Source organism: Plodia interpunctella, chromosome 24 (genome assembly GCF_027563975.2).
Source record: "Plodia interpunctella isolate USDA-ARS_2022_Savannah chromosome 24, ilPloInte3.2, whole genome shotgun sequence".
Taxonomy (NCBI): Eukaryota; Metazoa; Arthropoda; class Insecta; order Lepidoptera; family Pyralidae; genus Plodia; species Plodia interpunctella.
This window is the reverse complement of record NC_071317.1, coordinates 1142499-1163405: the sequence shown is the minus strand read 5'-3', so window position 1 is coordinate 1163405 and position 20907 is coordinate 1142499. Positions and strand designations below refer to the sequence as shown.

General features: G+C 34.6%; 3 protein-coding genes across 4 annotated transcripts in view; 1 reads left to right on the top strand and 2 right to left on the bottom strand.

Annotated features, from left to right (window-relative positions):
* The window catches only part of LOC128680515 (coiled-coil domain-containing protein 63-like), a 410628-nt gene that overhangs the window by 2660 nt on the left and 387061 nt on the right, over positions 1–20907 (top strand). The gene's annotated exons all lie outside the window — the stretch shown is intronic.
* Positions 1–20907, bottom strand: part of Octalpha2R (alpha2-adrenergic-like octopamine receptor) — a 398792-nt gene that overhangs the window by 22614 nt on the left and 355271 nt on the right. The window lies entirely within an intron of this gene.
* On the bottom strand, positions 6887–10815 carry LOC128680513 (uncharacterized). The gene is made up of 2 exons (XM_053763719.2): positions 10408–10815; positions 6887–10026 (listed from the first exon to the last, which is right to left on the bottom strand). The coding sequence occupies exons 1-2, from the start codon at positions 10502–10504 to the stop codon at positions 7688–7690; spliced, it is 2436 nt and encodes an 811-aa protein (XP_053619694.1). The 5' UTR covers positions 10505–10815; the 3' UTR covers positions 6887–7687.

Below are 20907 nucleotides of genomic sequence, written 5' to 3'. Positions count from 1 at the left end.
TTTGATGGGAGTGCCCGAAGCCAATAACCAGACTCTTTCTCCATTAAAGCTAGAAAGCGAGCACGATCCTCCAAACGGCTGCACTGAGACAGAGTCCTCTCCTGGATGGCCTTGCATAAAGGATTGTCCCACTGTCGCTGTGAACTTCTGTTTAGTGGTAACTCCTCCGAACTAATTGACCGCCATACCTCCTCAGCCTCGCTCAAGCCGCACACCTCAATGGGACCCGATAACGGGGACAGAATCCTACCACATAATGAGGATGCCGCATGAGCGGAGAACAAAAAGGCTGGAAGAGCCACATCAGATACTTTACGCACGCCTATGCCTCCAAAACGAACTGGTAGTGAGGCAAACTGCCAGGCCTCGCTATTTATTTCAGAATTGATCACTCTTACCAGTGAAACTTTAATAAGTTCATCAAGGACTTCTAGATGATTGTGATGCTTCCACAATAACGAGCACCGTATAGCATAAGTAAACTTGGGCACAAAGAGGCAGAATTTTATAATAAAGTAAGCCATGTGAGGATTAATTTTAAATAAAAGGTCTGAAGACGAATTAAATTTAATGACCTGTTCATTTACGAAATTCTCAACAGAACCCTCCAACACCGGGGCACCCAAAATACGTAAACTATCCCCATTCACCAAAGTCAATCCAGGAGCTACTGCTAGAAAACTTGAATAAATATTGTCTCTGTCTGAATCTGCAAAGGAATCGCCTATGTATAGTTCGCACTTGGAGAAATTTAGTTTTAACCCTACCTCTTCAAAACTATGAATCAAAGTCTCCAAGTCCGCCCTTACGGTCTCAGCGTTCCCACCCAAGGTCCCATCATCTAAATACCACATATTTAGAGGAGAACTGAGAGTAGATATTATAGGGTTTATACCGAGACTAAATATGGCAGGTCCTAAAGGATCTCCCTGTTGACAACCTGTTACAGATTTTATAAGTTTATCCTTGTAGACAAGATTTGATGGTGTACCGTAACATTGCCACAAATATGAATAAATATCTGGAATGTGCTCTCTAGCTTCTCGCAAGAAAACACCTCTATCAATTGAATTAAAAGCATTACATATATCAAGTTTTAACAAAACCTCACTATTAGCAGAATTGATAAAAGTCCTAGCAGAGTGTACCATAGCCTCACAGCCACCCTTCACTCCAAAACCCAACTGCTTAGGCTGAAATAATGAAGACAAAGTAATGAAAACATTTTTGCAAACAATTTTGGAAGCCAATCTTCTTATTGTGCAACCTACTGCTATCGGACGTATACCACCATCCTTTTTGACGAGGGCACATAAATTAGCCCCATACAAAATCCTGGCTACTTCATTGGGAACCTTACCGGCCAACATTAAATTAATGAGCGCAACCAAACTCTGCAGTAAAGCGCGGCCCGTATCACCAGTGGCACCACACAAAAGGTCTTTCAAATGCTGTGGTGATAAGCCATCCAGACCGCTTGCAGATCCACCTTTAAAAGAATTAAGAGATTCCAATACTTGATCAGCAGAAATTTGTAGGCTATGGTCTGCATCTACAGGAGGATCCGGGTGAAGATTACGCGTTGTATTTTGAGGATGTTTTCTCACCAAGGATTCAAAGGTTTCATCAGTTTCTGGAGCAAGAGCATCATTGGAAAAAATCAAATGAGCTGCCCCCCTCACATCCCCATCGCTAACCTTATTCTCAATTCTCTTAATCCTACCAAATAGAACATTGTTGGACCTATTTATAAAGCGTTGCGCATCCCCAATACTAACTAGATAATGATCATGTTGACAACAATTCGATTTTATGAGTTGGGTTAGGGAAGATGAACGTCCTTCCTCACCGTGTACATGCAAAATTCTGAAAGCAAAAGACAATAAGCCTTCCCAGCTTTCTATACTGTTGGTCACAATGATATTGTCGATAACTTTTTTTAAAGCTGTTGCAACCGACAATCTTGCACCCCTGGGGATTCTCTTGACTACTGGCAAACATTTTTTGTACTTAGACAAAAGAGCCCAAAACACACCCTCCGGATCACCATCCGGACTATCACCTGGACCGGAAACTGCCAATAAAGGAGGAGGCCCATCAGTATTGGACCTGTGATTAGAACTTGATACCGATGAAGATGAAGCCTTATGAACCCGAGAAATATGTACATTAAGACCCCTACGTCCTTTAAAAAAACGCGGGCGATCACACTGCTCACACTTTTGGTAAGAATCTAAAGAAAGAACCGTGGGGCCAGGCGACACTGCAGCAGGAGCTGGGTCCGGTAGTGACATTATAAAGGTAAAAAAAAAATAACAAATAATAATAAATAACATGCAACACCATGCATTAAATTAATATAATTTCCAAACTCGTTACAATGACAGTATTTATATTAAATCAATCGCTCAGAAATATAATAATCCAAATACAATATAAATTTTTTTTAATTATTAATTATATTAATGTTTCATATAAGTCAACCAGATATAAAATAAAAAGTTAAACTGTCAATTGCCTAAATACATTTATAATTCAGTCACAATAATCTTGAAATAATATGAATTTATTGCAAATCGTCATTATAATTTAATTCCTATAATCACAAAAATAATAATAACAATGAAGACAAAAAATTATTCATGTAAAACATTTGCATTCCAGTTCATAACATGTCCATAAAAAACACAATCAATAATAAAATGTAATATTTTAATGATAATAAAAAGAAAAACATAACTAGTAAGACATCTAACTACAGACTAAGATTCGAACTCGTAACCCGCAGATCAGAAGCAAGACGCGTTGACCACTGGACCATTTTATTGATGACGATGACGATGAAATTGTTTATCGGAACATAATAACCAGCTGATATTTAATCATATGATGGTGAATATCGATTGTTGGTTTTAAAGACACCTTCAGCCAGTAGTTGTTATAAAACAACCAATTGAATAAAATAACCAATTAAGTACTTATATAGATTTATAAGTGAAAAGCACTGTTGCACAAAAACCACTACACTGCACTGCACACACTTCTTCATGATTCTTCGACTTGATTGAGCCAAAACACGACCAAAGCCAAAGAGCAGCTATTTCCTGAGGTATTTTCGTTTATTAGCCAATTTAGAAGTATTCCATTGTCGAATTATACCACGAACAGACACACATATGCCTCGATGCGTATACTTTAAAAAAATATTCAATTCACATTAAAGTGGTAACTGTATTATTTTTAAGGAATTAAAATGTACAGAGTCTGTGTTTACTGTGCAGCGCCCTTCCACCTCTCCTACCAACCTATAATTAGTTATGCAAACACAATAATTCAATGTCATTTCAATTGATTAGTTTTATTAATTTACGTAATTCACTACTTTTTAGACTCATTAAAGTATATTGACGACCTCGGTGGCGCAGTGGTAAGGTTCTTGCCTCTGAACCGAGAGGTCCTGGGTTCGATCCCCGGTCGGGTCATGATGGAAAATGATCTCTTTCTGATTGGCCCGGGTCTTGGATGTTTATCTATATATGTATTTGTTATAAAATATAGTATCGTTGAGTTAGTATCCCATAACACAAGTCTCGAACTTACTTTGGGGCTAGCTCAATCTGTGTGATTTGTCCTAATATATATTTATTTATATTAGAAATGCAAAATTGACTCCAAAAATGGTCACCTCATAGCACACCAGTGTCATACAAGTTCTATATTATTTATTTGATTTTGATATTAGACAAAGAACCTATAGTCGGAAAGTAGTTGTGAGTAGCCAATTGTTAAAAAACGATCAAACTGCGTCTTGAATTCAGTCATTCAAATCAAACGTTTTTATGGTACATCAAATAAAACATATTTGGTTGGTGTGGTATACTTGCGAGATTACGTGCCCCGTCCTCGCACATAATTGTACATCACAGCCACATGACTGATGCTCCAACGTCTGTGCGTCTCGCCGTCTCGTAAACAACTGAGCGCTTGCTCGCAGCGCTAAGTGAATATAGGAAGTGAATATAGGCATACACCAGTTGTTTAATTGGTTGTTAATTTTTTATCTTAAAACAACATGAGCTAATGATATTCTTTTCAAAATCGCGTAATCAATAAAATGTATTCAATTACTCTCTCTTCATAGTCGTATTCCTCATGGCTGAGGGTCGTGGTCATTACGTGGAATGAAACACACACAACAACTTTCTTGGCATTATTAATGGAGTGGTTTGCCATTGCCTTCTCCATTTCACACACAAGTTAACAATCAATCAGTGTGTAGGTTTCCTCATGATGTTTTCTTTCACCGGAAGCAAGTGGTGGTCGATGAAAGTTACTATACGTGAGTCAGATTGGTGTACAAACTTATGTGGCACGAGCAGTATTCGAACCTGGGACCTTTCGATCCAGAGGCGGGCGTCTTAACCATTACATCACCACCGCTTTATTCAATTACAAACGTCTTTATTTGCTGATTACGAATAGAAATTATCATAAAATAAATGTCATATTCGTCTTTTCAACAAAAAAAATAATGAAAAAAATTGTTGAGTAACTAACTACTTATTTCAAACAGCTGCAGACACAAAAAGATTTTTTCAAACGGTCTGTGTAAGCGTCTTGTTAATTACACAACTCATTGTAACCTCGCTTTTGTAAAAAATACTCCAGTACTATTTTCACGCCATGGTAATTTGGTTCAATGGTTGGCCCTTTCTTAATTTGGCTCATTGTCACAGACGAGCTAGAAAAAGTTTCAAAATATCGAAACTTTGATTTTGGCTTTATGCTTTATAGTTATACTAGCGGCCCGTCCCGGCTTCGCTCGAGATCCAAGATTGCTATAGGCTATATTTTATCTTAAAATTCCCACGGGAGCGAAGCCCCGGGCAACGTCTAGTTCTATACAAAGAAAACTTTACTTAAGCTATTTTAAAATTTAACTTGAGTCATAAGAGAGAATAGTATGAAAATAATATATATCTGTCTCTTTCATTTCGAATGTATTGGTTCATTCTGCTGTCTCAAGTTATATTTTACAAAATGTGAAGTATTTTTGTCACAGGAATAAATTATTTGACATTGACAGAACGAGATAAACCATACTTATGGTATGTTTAAACGTTTTTATGAATAAGAGGGAAAGATACTAGGAAAATAAATTACATTCAAATGCAGTGCACAGATTTTCAGGTGAATAAACTTTTGGACAGTGGATTGTTACTCGAATTGCAATAAAATTATCCAATATTTATGAACTAAAACTTTTTATTTTCTAATATAGATTTTTTGAAATTTTAACCTTATGCAATATGTAATTAGGTCTACGATAGGTGCAGTAGATAAAGAGTTCCTTTAGACCTATCATTACACCTCCAAAAATTAAATTATAGATTCCACTAAAATGTATTAACTCATCATACTAGATTTTTTTGTAATTTTTTAAGTTATATATTTTATCAGCAGATTTGTCCTGAAGAGAGAAAAAAACTTAAAAATAAAATACCATCATATCAGGAATAAATTAACAAGCAACAAAATATAGTTTATCATCTCCGTTGCAGAAATTCGCAACCTACACTTTTCGCGCGAAAATATTCTTTTTATTTCAAACTCGTTTTATAACCTCAAAAGGATTGTTTCGCCGCAAATGGATTTTAATAGTGCTGAAATACCGGCTATTTCTATCGTCATTTAACAAACTGGCTGGATGCAACCACACGGGTATTTAAAACTTAAATAAAAATTGACGTTTTAAATTTTTATTCGGAAAAAACAGTTTATAATTTTGAAATGTTACAGTATTTTTGCGACCTATATATATATTTTTTTTTGTCATGAAGCGTGTAAAAACAATATTTGGTATAATTGAGAATGGTTTAATTTTTGGTTAAATTGAGAAGTCTACTAAAAAAAAAACATCAAAGTTTAACGTATCTAATTCTAAAAATAAACTGTTATTAGGTATATTGTAAGTAAATAGATTCTATTATGTTCTTAACAACGAATGAACGCACAAAGAACTTAATATTACTGACTAAATTTAAACACGTTAAACGAAGCATAAAAAAGTTAAGTGTATTATTAATAACGTGTAACAACGCAAATACCCCTTGTTCTTATGTAATTTGTATCTAATATCTCATTTAGAAATGCTTCAGGCTATGTCTACCACAGATACGTTTGCTATGTCAAAATAACTTGAAACAAAAAGAAAAAAAATGGGTTCTGTCAATTACAGAAAATAAAACATTACTTTCGTAATAGGCAAGGTTAATGCGAAGTTGATATTCGACTTAGCCAGTAACTTCGGTTAACAGAAACAGAAATGAATTTTTACAGATGAAGAAATAATGTTTTACAGGTTTCATTCATTAATTATATAGTACACAAAACAATGTTAACTTCGACTGATTCCATCCTTCCGTTTGAGTCACTATTATCTATTTAAACAGTCCGCATCGAAATCAGTTGAGGAATTTTAAAGATCTATAAAATACTCGTATAAGCACAGACAGACAGCGACGTTTTTATACCTACTATGATAATAATTATATATTAATAGTACTATTTATATATTTAATATATACTAGACTATTTAATAGACCAGGTGTGTTTCTGCCCTTATATAATATTATGTATGCTATGTCGATCTTACATGAGAGGCAATATCTGAAATTGACATATAAATATCTTGGAGTCGCATAGTGCCGCATTTGTTTATTGAAGTGTTGGAATTGGATGACATAGACAGACAGACAATCATTTTCGGGAAGTATTAGAAAGGCCACCCGATTTTCTGATTATTTTTAAATAAAAGTGCCAAAAGTTAGTTAATTTATATTTTTTTCTAAGAATAGTTTCATATTTTGGAATATGTATTATATCGACTACCACTACGAACACTATCGAAATTGAAAAATGCATACTTTACAGTAGAGCAGTTCAAAGTTATATTTTGGTGTAAAGCATTGAATTTTAAAATTACCATGGAAACTATTATTTCATTTGATAGTTAATTTTGTACATTTTACTATTAAGTGATCACGATTAAATTATTTTCTATATTTTCTGAAAATTTTCATATTCGATGTTTTACGTCGTCAATACTAAACAGAATTTTGTCGAAAGTGGCAGATTCAATAGTATTCAATGATATAAAATGAATTTTCATTGTCGAATCTGCCAATTCCGATATTATACTTTGAGGATTTGTTAGCAAAAGCAATCGATTCGGTTTATATCCAATGTGTAAGTACTTATTGTACAATTATTATTTCATTGACCGATTTCTAAAAAATAAGTGGAACTGAAATAAAACATGTTGTAGGTATTAAACGCTTTTAATACTTATAATTTTAATAAAACAATTAACTTATGAGATCTTGCAAGAGTTATACTTATCTAATAGAAAGTCTATTAACTTGTGTAACAGGTTAAGTAGTCCTAAATGAAGGTAACATATTTAAAAAAAATAAGATAACACGACTACTTCAGTCTTTACACAAACAAACAAAATACCCTTAATTTGTTCATAACAAAGTAAATAAGTTCTAACTTGGCTAGAACAACTAAATAAAAAAATGAAAATTAACTTCTTTGGATATATCAATCAAAACCTACTTCTGCCAAAATAAAATAAAAAATATTTTTTCAATAGAAATTATTATAACAAGTATTTTGTTCATTTTTAATGAATTGTCTCATCCTCATCGCTCCCTAAATCAAAGTTTTCAATTTGGGTCCTCTTAAGATTTTTGAAAAATGAATGATATTGCTTAGGAATATGTCCTGCTTCGCATAGATAAATTAAATCATTGTATTTGGCTTCAGGAATAGGTAAACTACCTGAATACAGTGGTTTTAACGCATCATTATTAGTTGCAACAATGATTTTCTTGTTGCGACGAGTCTGCACTAAAGTATTCAACTTAATATAATCAGATTTCAAATCATATTTATACAAAATTATATTTGGTTCCGTTTTCTCTATGCAGATTTCTTTAATGTTGTTCCACTTAACTTCTTGATTCAAAGTGTTTTTCTTAAAATTTCTATTTTGCAAAAGCTCTTTTAAATTATACAACATATCTTGGGACACCTCTATGACTTGATATGGTTTATCATTAATTTTTGCCCATCTAACTAAAGCGTACCACTGATCGGGTGTATAAATTATTTTACCCTTCGCAGATCGTTCAATAAGAGCATGGACGCTATCTGCTTCTTGCTGGGTATGACCAGACTCTAGAAATCTATGGGTTATATTAATATTGTACTTGTGACTAGCGTACATGTAAAGACTATACACTACTCTATTTCTGTTTTGTCCTGTACAATTATCGGACCAGAACCTTACGTCTTCTGCACCATTAGCTACTTTTTTCTCTATGAAGTCCAACAAACAGCTGCCAACTTTGTTTGCTCCTCGTTTACCTACATTTTGAGGCCACAAATAGCAAGAAGCTTCTTTAACGCCAGTGTCAAAAACTGTGAAATGCATCAATGATAACTTTCGTTTGTAATAAAATAGAGATACATCGCCAGCAGGGCAGTTAAGTAATTTTTGAAAATCGTATGTAGCACACACAATTTTTGATTCGCTTACTATAGCCTCTTCTTTATCTTTAGCTTTAAATTTTCTTGCTGTTTCTTTGCTTGCAATATGATTGTTATGAGCCAATACCTGTTCTTCATTGGGGTTTTCAATATTAGAAAATGAATGACACTTGTCACATAAATCTTTTTTTGGGATGAAGAATGCAATGTTCATATGTTCGTTAACTATTTCTCTATATTGTCTTTCAGTTTCAGCAGTATTACTATATTTGTGGAGTTCTGACCATTCTTTGTAGAATTCAAACATTTTGTGGAAACTGAGTGAATTGTCTAAGTACAATTTACTAGTATTTTTTCTTGTATAATGCGATTCCACGGGTTGAAATGATTTCACGTGATCAACAACACTACGTATCATTTCTTCGTTTACTTTTCTCGGATGGTTTAAGTGTTTGCCTCTATTGTCACTGGAAGTAACACCGCAGGTATCTAATTTACTGTGTGCTGTTCGTATTGTTTGATCAGTAATGGAAAGAGTTCCAGAAAACATTTTTAAACATACCTGTTTAGCCTCATAGATTAAATCATTTGTTGCTAAAGGTAAGTAATACTTTGTAGTGTATTTTCTTCTTGATGGACCTTCCGTGGTCATTCTATTTTTATCAATCCTTTTAGTAAATTTGTTTATAAATTCCCATTGCCTAGCATGATCTGCCATTGCCCAAAACTCATCAAATATTAGCTTTCGTGTATCGTCTGTAAAATGACTTGAACATTTTAGTTTGCAGGTTGGAGCACACGGAGGTTTTATAGATTTTGATGGAATGACCTTTCCCCTTTTTGAAACGTACTGTTTCCCGGTATTTGTTAACAACTTCCTACGAACATCAATCCAATCATTTACGTGTCGTTTTCGTTTACGACCAGGATCAGTTTTGCAGCTTTTGTTTCGTTTGCGCATAATGGATGAACTAGGAGTATCAGGATTCTCAATGTCAGATGCTGAAATCAAGGAACTAATACTTGGAATATTTAAAGAGTCATTAGCTGTTTGCGGAGTTGTTAGGACCTCGTCTATGTTTTGTATTTCATTGTTTAGGGCATGGTATGGTGATTCGCAGCTGAAGTCTTGTCCTGAAGAAGGTGACGGCATTGGTGTATGTTTTTGGTTGGTATTTAACATGTCATCTGGTTTAGTTACGAGATTCAAGGTTTCTTCAGAGGAGGCTAATGGTATAGGTGTAACCTGAATTACACAGTCGGTCAGAACATTGCAGGACTTCTCGTCAATACTAAAAGTAATCTCACCAAGCCTTGGAGATGATATAGGAAATATTTCGCACGACTTCTCGTCTAGACTATAACTAATCTCACCATGCCTTGGAGGTGAATTGGGAAATATGTCGTCATAAATATTATTTAAAACTCTACTTTCTTCTTCGGTGTACTCTTCATAAGGTACCGGAGATTCTATAATGAATAAAAAAACTCTTTTTAACACTAAATATAATAATAAAAAATCGAATGTACTATTCAAATAAGTTTGCAGCGAAGAACAGTAAAGAAATTGGTAGATTCGATAAATGTGTTTCGTAAAACACTATTGAAAGTGCCACTTTCGATAGTACTGAGATTTAAGTTGTATTAGTAAACTATCGAAACTACCACTTTCAATAGTTTATCTTTTCAATCTTAATTTTAGCTAAAGGTTAATAAAAAAGCAAAGTGCATATCACTTTAAACTAACTAATCACTTATTATTTTACGTTGTTAATGTACAATACACACTAATTGAGTAAAAACTAGTAATAATTGAGTAAAAATAATATTTTGAAATAAGTAGGTACTTACCGGGGCGCTTGTCATTTGTTACATTTAATGATTCAAATTGCTGCTGTTGCTCGGTTCCCTTTACCAAATTAACTAGGTGTCTACCACGCGTATTCATGTTTATATGTTTACTTAGAAAATACTATTAAATTAATATAATCGAACTAAAACTTAACCTAGCCTAAAGGCACGCCCGCACTCATTCACATCGCGGCGAATACTAGCGACCCGGGTAGTTTCGCACTGCGATCGTAAACCGTCGTGGTAGAACAGTACCGAATGTGCCGGAATCGATTGTGTTCGTCGCTCACAATGTGAAGAAACGATATTGTTCGATTCAAAATTTCATTAATTATATAATTTATAAAAAAATGATAAACTCTCCTAAAAGTCTATTATTAACTCTATTAAGAACTGCAATAAAAAAAAAACGCGATTTTGCAATTTCGATAGTGTTCGTAGTGGCAGTCGATATAATATATGCGCTTTCGTGTATAGAAACTAAAATTACCTAGGTATACATTTTTTTATTTTGCTTTGACCGATTGTTCAAATTCAAATTAGTTTATCTTATTCTTGATTCAATTTAATATAATTTGTGTTATTTAATTGTTATAATGTTCTTATTATTATAATTAATAACAGTTACTCCTGTTGTAAAATTAACTTTGCCTAAATTTTGTAGCATAGGTACTTATATATATTGTTACAGAATAATTTCTGGCAGCTCGCTACTGGCAACACAAAGCACTAAAACGTAAAATATACGCAAAACTTCAATTATACAACGTCCCAACGGCCCATAGCGGTACAGTATAAATTTAGGCGGGAAAGAGTTTATCCAAAATGGATGCAAATGAAGGTTCCCACGTCCGAATTAAATTCAACAATTCCGGAACGCGAAACCATGCGGTACGCGCGCATTTCGGGCGCGAACCGCCGCCATCTTGTTTTTCTTTTTTTACAACGTGTCAGTATTTTCGTGTCATAGCATGCAATTTTTTTAACCGCAAATGGATTTTAACTGGGATATATTCTTTTTTTGTTTTCCATATTGCCAGTATTGAACTACGAGCGTGCAAATTTAATTTCATATGAAAAAATGACTTTTTAAAAGCAACGCTTTGTTGGATAAGTTTATTTATTTTGTGGTGCATATGTAATATCAACTTTTAAAAATCGAATCTATGTTTTGTATGGAAATTGGAATATTTTTTACTACTACAAATTTTTTTTACACTTCGCTTATGTACCACTTAATTTTAAAAATAAAGTAACAACGTATAAAAAAAGGTTATATCTTTATAAGGTAACAAGTATATTTGACTAGTCTACTCTTTAACTGTCTGGTACTGGAATGATGGTTTATTAAACTTTAAAGGAATATAAAATTTATGTAGGTATTCCTACTTTGCGTATCGTTGGCGATTGTTTGACACGATAAAAACAGTCGAACAATTATTCAGACTAACTCAAGGAGCTGACAATCAACATTCATTAATAGGCACATAAGAAGATCAAGAATTTTGTGGCAGTTGAAAAATTAGACGTACATACACAAAATATGGAAGCACACCACTCACAGTTTTCGATAACGTAATTATATTTAATGCCAGAAAATGCAGCCATTGAAAATGCATCAGTTCGTATAAAATTCACAATTTTGCGACTAGAGCAGTAATGTGGTCATTTACTGTCACATTGGGAATTGCATTTAATGGAAATTGTAGTTTTCGCTAAAAGGGAAGTACTTAAAGTAGTAAAGCTATTCGCATTAAGTCGAAACTCTCTCTCTTTCTCTCTTTACCTCTATTTCACTCTGTCTATCTCTCCCTTTCTCTCTCTCTTTCTCGCTCTCTCTTTCTCTCTCTCTCTTTCTCTCTCTTTCTTTCTCTCTTTCTTTCTCTCTTTCTTTCTCTCTTTCTTTCTCTCTTTCTTTCTCTCTTTCTTTCTCTCTTTATTTCTTTCTCTCTCTTTCTCATCTAAACGTTTTCCCGATTGCTTCCATATGGCATCGGAGCCCTAGGTAGGTACGCTTTCCTAATTTTCCTTCTCCACTTCGCCCGGTCTTCGGCTTCGTTTGTTGTGAGACCAAATTACATTCTCAAAAACGTTAATTAGCAACGGTACTAATTAATGTTTTTGAGAATGTAAATTGACTTGTTGCACGAGTAAAGGGGCAAACCCTAGAAGTGCTGGCTTGATGTCGTCAAGGACCGTTACTTGTAGAATAGAAATGTCATAATTACTTCAATAATTCAGAGTTTAAAAAAAAGATGTTCCTATTGAGAACTAAAAATGGTATGAATAAATGTTTTTTATTATTATTTATTTTATTTGTGAAACATACAGTAACTTTACACAATATAATATATTTATTGATAGACTGATGGGAAAAGTGGACCGATCGTCCCGGAGAATCACGCGTATTCTCGTGTGACTTTTAAATACGAGAATTAAAATGATATTTTCTAATAACCCGATGCTGGCACCGTGACGTGTTCTCCTTCATCTGTTTTACCGATCAGTCTACTTTACTAATTGGTACTTTACTATTCTAAACGGCCTCCCTTCTTAATTGCAATTATTTAATATAGCTACCCAATAATAATAACGTTTATTTGCTCTTCACAGAATATGCACTCAAACTAAGTAATTAAAAACACCTTGTTACTACTAGGTATGACTTCGCATTGTCTTGTGAGGAGTCTAGTTCCTGAAATAGATCCAGAAGGACATGTACTGTAGGTAACTAGGTAACTCCTTTGGCATACATATCGACAAGTAGGTATTACTATAGTTTGCTTCAGTAAAATTATACAATTTATGTTACATCGTTCAGTGAAAAGATCTTAGCTAGTTACTAAATAAACTATTTACTACGTTACATATTATTCGTTATTGCTAACCTACTAATTTCATTTAAACATACAAAGCTGTCAATTTGATGTTGTGTGTGTGTGGGTTATGAGCGTGTGTTGCGGGGGTAATGTGTGTGGGAATCACCTAAACATTGTGTGTCGACAGGACAATTAAAAACTTGATAAACCATAATATATTCAATGGACTGAGTAATGTTGACTGGATGTGTATTACTATTGAGAATAACTTTTTGTTTCTTGGCAATTTGCGTCATTTTTTATATTAAGCTCATTCCTCTTCATTGTCGTATTCCTCATGGCTGAGGGTCGTGGTCATTACGTGGATTTAAACACATAACAACTCTCTTGGCATTAGTAATGGAGTGGTTTGCCATTGCCTTCTCCATTTTACACACAAGTTAATAATCAACCAGTGCGCAGGTTTCCTCACGATGTTTTCCTTCACCGGAAGCAAGTGGTGGTCGTTGAAAACTACTATACATGAGTCCGATTGTTATACAAACTCATGTGGCACGAGTAGGATTCGAACCTGGGACCTTTCGATCCACAGGCGGGCCTTAACTATTACACCACCACCGCTTCTAAATAAAGCTCATAGGTAATAAGTTATGGTATTTCTCGACAAGATCCGTCCCGGCTTTTAATGCGATCAATGTTCGCGACCCTTTAATATTAACGTTTATTTATGGCGCGATTCGGAGGGTAGCAGTTTTCTTATATTTCCACTGCTTTCTGCTTTACCTTTTTTGTACGTATTAAGTACATGGTGTCGCGGTAAATTGCAAGGACTAACTTTATATAAACACTAGCTGTGCTCTTGAGCTTGATTTGGCGGTCAGATGAATCGGCTGATCGGACTAAGCATCGAAAGGGGAAATTATTCAATACTAGCTGCGCCCCGGGACTTCGCTCCCGTGGGTATTTCGGGATAAAAATTACCCTATGTGTTATTCCAGGTTATGTTCTACCCGTGTACCCAGTTTCGTAATAATGTAGTACCCAGTAGACTTCGCGGGAAAGAATAACTAATATACATAAGTAAGATTTTATATTATACGTTGCTTTTTTATGAATTCAATGCTGAAAGCAAAAGAAAATTCTCTAATGCTGTTTTTGTAACTATTTTTCATCCTTTTTCTTGATCATATGAACAGAAGTATTTTCTTGTAACATTGGGCTAGAGCAGTTTCTCCTATCATAAAGAATGTAAAAATAAATGAAATGAAACGAAGCAATTGAAAATTTAAACAATGAAGAATGAATGCTGGCCCATATCCTAGTAGGTATAAAGAAAAAAATACAGATCATGTTTTAATTTGAGGGTAAATACAAGATCAGCGTGGACAAACAGGAGTACATAAGATTAGGGAGATGTAATTAAGAGGTTTTATTTCTATATAGATGTACAGTCTGTGTTTTTATATTTTCCAAAATTAATAATACAACAAATCAACTGTACATTGTAAAATTTTTATTTGCCTCGTTCATTATAAAAAAATAATATAAAGTAAGCTCGTAAACTTTTCATTTTATTACAAGATGTTTTGGCCAATTTTTCGTACCATTGATTTATAGATTTTCCTTTTTTGCCAAACCGTGCGTGGACGTTTTAACTGATTGTTCCATTAGATATCGAAAACTCATTATTTTTATTTTTATACTAGCTTTTGTCTGCGGCTTCGCCCGCGTAAATTTGCAACGGGAACAGTTATTTTTTAGGTATGTCCTTCTCCATATTTCAAACTACACGTATGCAAAATTTCAAGAAGATAGGTTCAGTAGACAGAGCGTGAAGAGGCAACAAACAAACTTAGTTAGACATTTGAAATATTAGTATGGATAAGGATTAGAATTTTACGATATTATAATTATTTTCTTAAGAATATGGTGAATAAAAGAAGGTCTTTGCCCAGCAATGGAACACTTCAACAGGCTAATAAAAATAAAGAATATTTGGTAGGTGACATGTAGAATATGATCACTCCATATCCTCCGGTGGAGCTTAGGCAAAGGCAACCATATTAGCTATAAGGGGATTGACATCAGCCGGGCGGCCATTTGTAAATTGACAGCTTAATATTCAAAATCCTTAGGTTTGCTTTATATGCTGACCCTAGGCTGCGCGGCGTCACAGTCCCGACTGCAACTGGAAACACGTGAGGAAGAGATGTATCATATTATATATTGGTTTTATAATTATATAACTACTTACCAAACTAACGCACGAGTTGTCACAAATCGGGTAATTGACTCGCAAACCGGCGCATTACGGTTAAACCGGCAATCCCGATAAACCGGTTATTGGATACCGGTTATCAGGATTCGAGCGATTCCAATTTATCGAGCTGAATTTGCGAATTCAATTATCTATTTGGATGATGTGATGTTATTGGGTGAAATGATTTCAGTTAACATCACTTTTGATCAAGTTGCAATGTATGCAATTCTAAACGCGCCACGGAACACAGGACTCACGGAGCCAAATTATTGCAAAGTACCCATCGCTCATATATAAAAGGTATTACCCGCATGTTCATCCGCGGCAAAATGTCACTCTCAGCTCTCTATTTATCTCCTAACCAAAAATCTGCTCGATACAATGACCTGTTTTGACGGGAAAGAATGTCAAACAAAAAAACTTTTACATTTAGTATGGATTACATAGAACTCGTTATGCCAAAATTCGTATAATAAATTATATTCTCACGTATCTCATTTACCTCAGTTTTACTCCAAATTGAAAGGCTATTTGACGTCCCAACTCATTTGAAACAACACGGAATTGTGTGTGAATAGAGTAGAATTGTTATAGAGTCGACGTGTTCTCCTTGTTGAGACATAATTGCCTGCTTTGTGAACTAAATCGCTTTGCTGATACAAGTTAAACGCGAAAATATCAAATTCTATGCACGTATATGGGTTATGTCCTGTATTCCAACTAATATTATAAATGTGAAAGTAAACTAGCGTTCCGTTCCGGCTTCGCTCGGTTAACTACAACAAATTATAGACTTAAACCTTCCTCTTGAACCATTCTGTCTATCAAAAAACCCGCATCAAAATCCGTTGCGTAGTTTTAAAGATCTAAGCATACAAAGTAGCTTGCCGTTGTCCCTTCGAAAGCGGGAAGCGACATAGCTTTATTTTGGTTTTACTATTATACTACTTTCATGTGAGATTTGTTACCTCTTCACGCTCTATGTACTCTACCAATCTCCTTGAAAATTCTTATACACATAGTTAAGAGTATGCTGAAGTCTATATACTACTTTAATTTCGGTAAAACGTATTTTCCAGTGGGAAATTCGCGCGGGCGAAGTCGCCTATCATAAAAGACTAAGTAGTAGATGATTATATTCATCTTATCTATACATTTGAAACCTTCGCGTTGTATCGCATCGCGCCTTTTCCACTCAATGTGGACAAACCGTAAGGCCATTTTTGCGTGACATCCGCCGTTTCTTTTTTAAAGCTTCAATTTAACTTGCACTATATGTATGTAGGTTCGGGTGGAATCTTGCAACTCAATTTTGAAGCAGGTATCTTCAACCGATCGAGCTGAAATTTTGTGCAAACATTTAGTTTGACTCAAAACCTGACTTTAGTTGAGTCAAAACCTGATTCTATTTTACTTCAAAATCGTGACTGCATCAGGCATCAATGTCGTACAAGCTCCATATATTTCTGTTTTTTTTAAACTATTAAGTAGGCATACGACCCATCTGATGGAAAACGGTCGCCGCAGCCTATGGACGCCTGCAACATCAAGGGCATCACGTGCACTTTGCCAACCCTGAAGAAATCCTTGTTTGTCTTTCTGTTGTTGAATTAGGAAAAATCTTTGGAATTTTCTATAGTTTTCTTTTTTATTGTAAGAAATATTTTTGCTCAGCATTCAAGCTAAAACTTCTCGCAATGCATTATAATAAGCATGACCTAACGTGCACCCAGGAACTGCTCCAGACGTGGGAACTCCTCAACGGCTTACTAATTTTTCTAAAAAAATATATTTACAAAAATGCTTGTTCAAATTCTCTAGCCGTCGCTTAGCGTTTCTTAGCTTAGAGTGTAAGTTAAATACTTACAAGTTCCGTGAATAGTTAACACTACTGGGTTGGAGAGCCGCGGGGTAATATTAGGGTCTACGCACAATGAAATCTCATCTGAATATTGAAAGAAAAAATATTATACGTTTATATTGTTTCAGCAAAGCTGGGATATCTTTACAGATACGATAGATAAATAAAAATGATTACTAAATCTACTAAACATTCGACATTTTATATTGTAACTAGCTCTTGACTGCGGCTCCGCCCGCGTTAATTTTCCATCATAAATTATACCCTATGTCCTTTTCCACAATTTAAACTACATGTATGCAAAATTTCAAGAAGATTGATCGAGTGAATAGAGAGTGAAGTGGTAACAAACAAATTTACTTTCGTATTTATAATGAGAGCTATGATCAAGAGTATACGCCACGCTTCTCTATCCTCGGCTTTGCTTTCAAGGTCTCGACACGACACAACGCCTGCCTTCTCTTTCAGTTGGTTCGCATAGCTTTTCCTCGGTCTCCCTGGTCCTCTTCTTCCTTTCACCTTTCCTTCAAAAATAGTTTTAAATAAGGCGTCGTGTCGTATTAAGTGGCTAATCATTCTTCCCCTTCTATTTTCTATTTCTGTCAGCAGTCTTCTCTTTTCGTTTACCATTTCCAGCACGTCCTTATTGCTTTTTCTCTCTGTCCAGCTTATTTTTTCCATCCTTCTCCAGCACCACATTTCCAAAAGCGGCTAATCCGTCGGTATTCTTTTTGGTCCTTTATAATATTAGTCAGAATTAGGAAATAACCACATGATAAAACTCACGGAATTTTATTTGGGTCGTTCTTTAGATTAAGATCACTTCATATCCTGCTGTTGATGTCGTACAAGACAATTAAGGGTAGGCACCCACAGTGGACTAGAGGACACTGGGCTCCGAAGCTCTGCGGGTGAGGAAAAACGCGGGAAAACAATAAGCTAGTAACTAAAATAGACAAATTTCAAGTTTCCCATTGCGTATGCCCCCTTACACCAAACTATGCACTGTAATCTAAATTCTCTCGTATGTCTGTCTAACGCTTACCTGTTTCCTGCAATTTGTTAAGCTCTAAACAGTGTTGTTTTACTCAAACAATTTGAACAAAGTGGAACAGTGCATTAGAGAATTGGAAAGTTTTACCATACATGCGGGTGAAGTGCTGCGCTCCATTTTTATACGTTTACTAGCTGCCCGACCCGACTTAGCCCGGGAAAACCATAATAACATACACCTAAGGTGTTTCTCTGAGCGTTTCAATCGTAATTAGTTTTCGTTCTCGAACTTACTTTGGGGCTAGCTCAATCTGCGTGATTTGTCCTAATATAATTATTATTTAGTTTTTCTGTCTTTAAAATATTTAATCTGTGCTGTGGTAATTTCAATGTTATGAATTATCGATTTCGGAAATGATTCGTTCCTCGAGAAAATTGACGGATCGTAATGACAGCGAAGGTCGAAACGATCTGCGAACCACCCATTGGTGAAAATCCGTGAAGTTTTTGAGTTTACCATGAACAGACAGAGGCGTAGCAGAAGACTTTCTTTTATAAAGATTATTATATGTAAGGATATGTCATATTCTCTGCCAGTCAAACCTTTTAATTATATTTATTTTGTCCATGAAATTAGTAGGCTAAATCCAAGATTTTGCCAACTTTCCAAGCTTTTATTTAGTTTCACTTAACCTGATATTTGTCACTTTGACTTTGTCACAAAAAAAAACTTAATTTCAAATCCCATGTCGATTTTTAAATGCCAATGTTCTAAAAATTATTTTCAATCATTATTAAAATACTATGTATCTTTTTATTAGTTTTATAATTAATGATTTTGAATTACGATTTACATGAATTACCAATTACCTCACAAATTGTTAATTACCTCTCTCCTGGGTATAATTAACTCGAAATTTTAAATAAATTTTCAACAACAATTAAATTGCGTGATTCGTGAATATATTGCTATATAATTATATAAATGAATTGATTGTTTATTGTGGTTATACATACTGACGGTTACATTTTATTTCGCCCGCACAGATTCAATACATTATAATCAACTTTAAATGGATGAATTCGTCAGACAGAAGATTTTTTTGCTGTATAGGATCCGTTTTCCTAATTTTTCTTCTCTATTTTGCACGGTAGGTATTATTTTTAAGGAAAAAAGTGGATTTGAATTATGGTAAATGTAAACAGTTTCACGAAAGAAGATAACAGAAGATGTTAAATTATGTGGTAGACGTTAAGTGTCCAGCAAAATGTTAATCCATACTATCCACAATAATATTATAAAGAGAAAAGATTTGTATTTTTGTTTGTAATTAATAACCTCAAAAACGACTACCAATATTGATTAAATTTGGCACAGAGATAGACGAAACGATGACTTATGCTAGTTTTTGAAGGTTTTACTGGGCGGCTAGTCTATTTATATAATAACATAATCTATATATAATAATAACTATTTACTTCAATATCAATTTAAAAATACGAAAGATTGATTCACTTAAAATCTACTAGACGGATCACATAACTCCATACGTGTTATCTGTTATCACAAAATTGCCCGGAGCGCAACAAGATTCAATGGAATAAATTTTAGCAACTCTGCGTGACAATCAATGGTGCCAATTTACTTGCCACAAAATTGGCACTAGCGGAAAGGCCATCAAATTTATAAGCATATTGTTTGCGCAGTGGCATAGCGCAGAAGAGGGATGGATTGCCCCGGGCGACGACATTACGAGGGCGTCAAAATTTATTGTATTTCTTTTTCACTTTTCTCACCATTCAGGTAGCACGCGGATCGTTGCTGGCAACTTATCAAAGAAAATCGCTATTGAATATTACAAAACAATATTTCCATTCAGACACGGACAGTCAGACATTTTTTCTCTTTAGAAATGTTTTGAGGTTAGTTCTTACCTATTTGCATACAATCATTGTCGTGTAGATATTGTACTATTTATCGTAACTACAAAATAATTAAATTTCGTATCTATAATAATTATATCTATCTTGGATATTATAACACCTTCTTCAAGTGTTAGAAAAGCAAATTGACAGACAATGCTTAGCATTAAGTTGTACCTTATTATGCTATATCATCAAATAAGTTGTTAAGTGCAATAACATTTAATAAATAAACGTCTCTCTCGCCAAAATATAAGTAACTTTGTCCTGACCCATACTATTTAGAATCCTACCCGTCCGTGATCCCTGTCCCTATAGATGGGTTTACTTTACATCCAGGATTTCCCAATTTATTTCCAATAAATCCATCTGTTAGTTGGTCTTGTTCCGGACTTTTTTTTTGAGAAGAAATTAGAAATTCAAAACTAGTAATGTCATTTGTCTCTTGCAGCGACGCATCACAAAAGAGCCGTAAAATTATGATGGTAAGGGAGTGGCAAATTACTATTCAGGCCCGGGCAAGAATAATTTATGCTACGCCACCAATTTCCCCAGTTTATCAGCGCATGGCGGACGTCCGCGGCATTTAATGGTAATTTTATTCATTGTTGCAATTAAACGGACGGTATTGGTTATTTGGTATG

Bases quoted from the DNA above. Each gene is read 5' to 3' on its own strand.
- LOC128680513 (XM_053763719.2), bottom strand. From the start codon at position 10,504: ATGAATACGCGTGGTAGACACCTAGTTAATTTGGTAAAGGGAACCGAG. The intron at 10,027-10,407 runs GTAAGTACCTAC...TATTCATTATAG, and splicing joins AACAAATGACAAGCGCCCCG to AATCTCCGGTACCTTATGAA.